Raw genomic sequence first — 5,793 nt, 5'->3', positions numbered from 1 at the left:
CCTGGATGTCTGAGAGACTGGTAGGTCAGCTTGGTTCTAGAGCCCATTTGCATGAGACCAAGGACTCTCCAGCAAGAGACGTCATTAGAAGGTAGTACAGGCTCAACCGAATAAGAAAACCTAGGGCAAGCGTGATTCAGAGCCTCAGAGCCTTGTCTGTGTTTGGAGATTCCTTCTCAGGCACCTCTGGACTCAAAACAAGCCGTACAGCAGGAGGGAGCTATGAACACAAGCTCTGGAAAATGTCACAAGGTCCTCCTTTGACATCCCATCAAAGAGGTGAGTAATATTCTCTCCATTTCTGCCCCGAACCAAATGGGTATCGCTAACTTGAGGGCTCCAGCAGAGACAATACTCACCTGGGCTTCTCAAGGTTCCCCCCTCAGAAGCAAGATCACCCTCTTGCCAGCAGTGGGACAGCATCAGCAGCACATGACACAGAGATCCAAGTCTTCACCAGGGCCCCTGCGCAGAGAGCAGGGCTGACGCTGACCTGGATGGATTGGGCTGGAAGAGGTGAGCAAGAGAGTGGCAGATGCCTCATGGTGGCACAAAGGGGTCATGTACATACATGCACTGCACACTGTGCCTGGAAATGCCTGGAGACAACTGCACGAGATCTGGGGGCAGTCAGGTAGTCCTGCAACAACAGCTGGTAGCAGAGACAGCCAGGGAAGGGAAGTCCCGCAGATGGCTCCTAGTGGCATCTTACTTGTAACCCCAGGCTAGTGGGCTGTGTTGTGGTCTGAGGAAGCTCAGGTCTAAACGTCTTAGGTTTTCACAAATATGAATTAACTGGAATGCTAAATCCTAGCCCGCTAATCTGGTAATTAAAGTATTTTTTTAATCATAGCCTTAGCTTCTCACCCTGCCCCAACCCCCGCCACCAAACTTCGTGCATGACTTCAGCTTTCCTTTCCTTCTTAAGACGTGCCAAAATGCTGAGTCACTAATAAATAAATGAAAAAAATTAAAAAGCAGAAAAGAAAGTAAAGGAAGAGAGTGATCCTGCTTCTTAGCACTAGCCTTCGTAATGACCTAAGCGGCACTTCTTCCCCCCCGGTTGTGATTCCTGTGATGCTAAAGGACGTCACATTGCACAATCTTAATAAGGTTTCCAATCAGCCCCACCCGCCCTGGCCCCACCCCCAACAAAGATTTATCAAAGTGGGTTTTTCCCGAGAGTCTCAATATTAGAGTCTCAACCCCCAATAAATATGAGACTGGAGATGTCTGAGGCTCATTCTGCCCTCGAGCCCACCAGGAACGAAAGAGAGCTCCATCTGCCCTCCAGGACCCCAGCTATGAACTCCCTCTCCACAAGTAAGTGAAGGAAATCCCTAGCCCTAGCATGCTTGGCAGCCGGGCCTGGCTGAGGGAGGGGTGTGTGTCCGCTGGGAGGGCTGGCCGGCGGCCAGCAGCCAGGAGCACAGCTCCCCCAGCTGTTCAGTCGGCTCACTGGCTGCTCTCCCTTGCCTCCGGCACAGGCGCCTTCTCCCTGGGGCTGCTCCTGGTGATGGCTACTGCTTTCCCTACCCCGGGACCCCTGGCAGGAGATTCCAAGGATGATGCCACTTCAAATAGTCTACCACTCACCTCTGCAAACAAAGTGGAAGAACTGATTAAGTACATCCTCGGCAAAATCTCTGCACTGAGAAAGGAGGTGGGTAGGCTCAAATGAGGGTGATAAAGGGCCTGTGTGGGCATTCATCTCCTGGCCCCTGGATGTGGACCAGGGCTTCTGCACTGGGAGGTCTTTGCTAGATTCCGGGGCAGTTCAGATTTCAGGCCACAGAAATCTGAACAGACAGGGCCAGACTGTCTATTGTACTTCTTTTCTGCTGCTGGTCTCAGGGAGCTCCTTTCCCTCCTGGAAAATACACAGTGGGGCTGAAATCCATGCCCCCTGGCCCATTCCCAGCTCCATACTTGGCATGAGCTGGGCGGCACTGACTCTCGGGACTTCCTTTTCCCTAGCCAAAAAATAAGGTCTATCAATCTTCTTTGTGTCTTTTGGACTTTGGAAGGGTTAGCAAAGTGCCACCTGAAATAAATGGTGAGCTTCTCAGGACATTCACAGGACTTTTAGGTTATGGAGGTTCAGTGGTTAGGGACTCCCCAGAGTCATCCCAGATGCGTATATGATAGCCTACCGAAGTGGCAAAGTCATGGGTAGGTTAAAGCAGCTCCAAAGTTTTAAAGGTAGTTTTAAGGTAGTTTGGCTCTGTTTGGTGGAAAGGAGAGAACATAGGAGAGAGTTCTGAGAACCCTGAACCAGCTTTGTGATCTTTGGCAAGTTCCCTACCATCTCTGGGCTCCCCTCTGTAAAACTGTGGAATTGGGCTAGATGATCTCATAGGTCCTTCTAGCTGGAACATGATATAGTTCAAATTATATTCACCTAGTTATCATCCAAAATGCTGTCATTTATCAAGTACCTACTATGTGCCACATACTTTATGTAAATATTATGTCTCATCTTCACAAAAAAACTTACAAGGAAGGAGTTTCATTGAAGAGATATTTGAAGAGGTAGGGACACCAAGACTGAGGAGAAGTAACAAGTGTGAAGTCTTGATGAGCCCAGAATTGAACCCAAGTGTGCCCATCTTCACTAGACCATGCTTGGCTAGGTGTTAATGTGCCGTGACTTCATTTTCTTAGAGAACCTTGAGTCCTGGTAAAACATGACTTGGCCCCCTAGTGGTGTTTGTTTTAGGGGCACTTATGTGATAACTGCTGGTATTCCTTCCCAGATGTGTGACAAGTTTAACAAGTGTGAAGACAGCAAAGAGGCACTGGCAGAAAATAACCTACATCTTCCCAAACTGGAGGGAAAAGATGGATGCTTCCAATCTGGGTTCAATCAGGTATGAACACATAACACTTACTTTTAGCTATTCCTTAGTCAAAAGTTCTCCCTTTTACCTGCAGTATCTGTATGCATATAGACCAAGGCAGACAACAAAGAAGGGGATAAATGTACATTTCATGAGGAGGCCAACTTAAATCTCTCTAAAGGCAACTGATTTTGGAATGGCATGGTTAGAGGATAGCCCCTCTGTGTTGGGATTTTCACACCTGTCAAACGTTAGAAACCCTAGCAGGTTCAACTAATTCATCCTGAACAATGAATTCTCTTCCTAAGGCTGCCCTTAGCGGGATCCAGGTCTGCCCTCCCTGGAGAGGTCATTCTCTTCACCCTTCTCCCTTCAGACAGTGAGATATCCTGAACTGACTTCAGATTAGTCCACAAAAGGAGGTTTCAGCCCAATATTGACAAGGGCAAGAGTATAGCCAGAAGGAAGAGTATTAAGGAGAGAATCAGAGAAGGACTTCCCCTTCCAGCATCTATCAGGCTTTGGGTAAAACTGATTAAATGATATCTCTGTCCAGATAGTTAAAATGGGGCAGCTGATGCTGTCTGACATCTCAAATATGATGCTCAGAAGTATTTGAACTTCTCTGGAGGGGCAGAGGGAGAAGTTGCTGAATTATAGCAATTTTAACTTTTAAAATGGATTCTGTCTTCCTAGCAATAATCGATTTCCCTATCTTTCCTCTTAGGAGACCTGCTTGACAAGAATCACTACCGGTCTTGTGGAGTTTCAGCTACACCTGAATATCCTCCAGAACAACTATGAGGGTGATAAGGAAAATGTCAAGTCTGTGCACATGAGTACCAAGATCCTGGTCCAGATGCTAAAGAGCAAGGTAAGCATTTCCTTGTGCCCTCCCTTGATGTGAGGAAGACAGGCTCAAAGACCAGAGCCTAGACAACTTGGAGATGCAAAGCCAATTCAAAAGAGATGGCCACACGTAGAGGAAAGGAGGAAAGGATCTAAGAAATATTTCCTGATAAAATCTTTTTTTTTTCCTTTTGGCTCTCTTCTGCAAAAGAACATCAATAATCATGCTTAAAACTATATTAAATGATTTTAACAACAACCTCTACTAGAGCAGCTTAAGAAATAGGAAAAAAATCTATAGAGGCAGAAGGAAGCACATCCGATCCTGCTCAGTGATCCATAACAAAGAACAGAGGGAAGAAAACTTATTTTAATTATTAGCAACTGATATTCTTGTCATTGTGGTAGCTTCGACTCTTTCCCCTTACTTTTTGCCAGAAGAGTCAATACTGAGAAATGGTGAAAAGCTAGAACAGCAGGTACCAAAAGCTTTGAGCACTGCCAGCTAGCCATTCAAATGCCACAGAATGGAGGCTTGAGGGTACAGTGGGTGGATGTGTCAAACATAACACAACGAGAAGGGCCCTAGATGGAGAAGCAGGCACTTGGATATTGATACTTCCACTCACTACCTTTTCTAGCTGTTTCCCTTAAAACACTGCTTCTCCCACTTTAAAATGCATACCAAACCCCTGGGGATCTTGTCACAGTGTTAGAGTCTGATCTAGCAGGTCTGGAATGAGACCTGAGATTTGCATCTCTCACAAGCTCCAGGTAATGCCAATGCTGCAGTGCATGAGAAGCACACTTTGGAGGTGCAAGGCCTCCCGCAACTATCTAGACTCATGTCAGTGGGTCTGTGGAACGGTATTTCCTGGTCCTTCTTACACCATTAGATCCTCAGATCCAACTGGATGGGCTATGTGCCACACTATTTAGCATAAGGGAAGACAAGATACCGTGGCTGCCCTCAAGATGCTCATGGTCTAACAGAGATAGAGCAGTGAAGGGGTGATTAGAATTCAGTTGCCATGAAAAGGCTGCACATAGGGTGGGCTCTGAGGAGAGGTACCTCACCCTACCTGGGTGAATCAGGGCAGACAGCCCAAGTAGTCTCCTTCATCCCAAATTTGAATGTCTTCCCTCAGCCCTGAGCACCCCTCCACTGCAAAGAATTTGCTCAATATTTAAATAGTTCTTTTTGCTTCCTTTTCTTTTCAGGTAAAGAATCAGGATGAAGTGACCACTCCTGACCCAACCACAGACGCCAGCCTGCAGGCTATCTTGCAGTCGCAGGATGAGTGGCTGAAGCACACAACAATTCACCTCATCCTGCGGAGTCTGGAGGATTTCCTGCAGTTCAGTCTGAGGGCTGTTCGGATAATGTAGCCTGGGCATCTAAGATTGCTGTAGTTCATGGGCATTCCTTTCTCCAGTCAGAAACCTGTGCAGTGGGCACAAAACTTATGTTGTTCTCTGTGAGGAACTAAAAGTATGAGCGTTAGGACACTATTTTAATTATTTTTAATTTATTGATATTTAAATATGTGATATGGAGTTAATTTATATAAGTAATAGATATTTATATTTTTTATGAAGTGCCACTTGAAATATTTTATGTATTCATTTTGAAAAAGTTAACGTAAAATGCTATGCGGCTTGAATATCCTCGATGTTTCGGAGCCAGGTCATTTCTTGGAATGTGTAGGTTTACCTCAAATACATGGCTAACTTATGCATATTTTTAAAAGAAATATTTATACTGTGTTTATATAATGTTTAAATTGTTTTTATACCAATAAACACCTTTTTAAAAAAAAATCAGCAGCTAAGCCTCTATGTGTCCTGTGAAGCTTAATGTGAACAAATTTCTGTCACGGGCACCACTACCAGCCAGAAAGAGCTACAGTCACCTGGAGAAAGGTAGAAAGGAGCACCTCCTGCATGGCGGGCACGTGCTGTATATGCTACATCTATGATGCTCAATCCCAGCCCCTGTACACACTTTTATGGACATAGGAGAAGGGACTTCCCAAAGTCACCCAGCTAGAAGGTAAGGCACAGGCCCAGATTTTAAATCCAGGTCTAATTGCCTCCGGGCGTC

General features: G+C 45.7%; 1 protein-coding gene across 1 annotated transcript; it reads left to right on the top strand.

Moving 5' to 3' along the window:
- Positions 1 to 1,169: 1,169 nt before the first annotated feature.
- On the top strand, positions 1,170 to 5,510 carry IL6 (interleukin 6). The gene is made up of 5 exons (XM_072784758.1): positions 1,170 to 1,323; positions 1,488 to 1,663; positions 2,757 to 2,870; positions 3,568 to 3,714; positions 4,911 to 5,510. Exons 1-5 carry the CDS (start codon positions 1,218 to 1,220, stop codon positions 5,076 to 5,078), a joined length of 711 nt encoding a protein of 236 aa, XP_072640859.1. The 5' UTR covers positions 1,170 to 1,217; the 3' UTR covers positions 5,079 to 5,510.
- The last annotated feature ends 283 nt before the right edge of the window (positions 5,511 to 5,793 follow it).

This window comes from Canis lupus, chromosome 18, assembly GCF_048164855.1.
Source record: "Canis lupus baileyi chromosome 18, mCanLup2.hap1, whole genome shotgun sequence".
Lineage (NCBI taxonomy): Eukaryota > Metazoa > Chordata > Mammalia > Carnivora > Canidae > Canis > Canis lupus.
The sequence above is the reverse complement of the archived record's forward strand: the minus strand, read 5'-3'. Positions and strand labels throughout refer to the sequence as shown.

Bases quoted from the DNA above. Each gene is read 5' to 3' on its own strand.
- IL6 (XM_072784758.1), top strand. From the start codon at position 1,218: ATGAGACTGGAGATGTCTGAGGCTCATTCTGCCCTCGAGCCCACCAGG. The intron at 1,324-1,487 runs GTAAGTGAAGGA...CCTCCGGCACAG, and splicing joins TATGAACTCCCTCTCCACAA to GCGCCTTCTCCCTGGGGCTG. The intron at 3,715-4,910 runs GTAAGCATTTCC...TTTTCTTTTCAG, and splicing joins TCCAGATGCTAAAGAGCAAG to GTAAAGAATCAGGATGAAGT.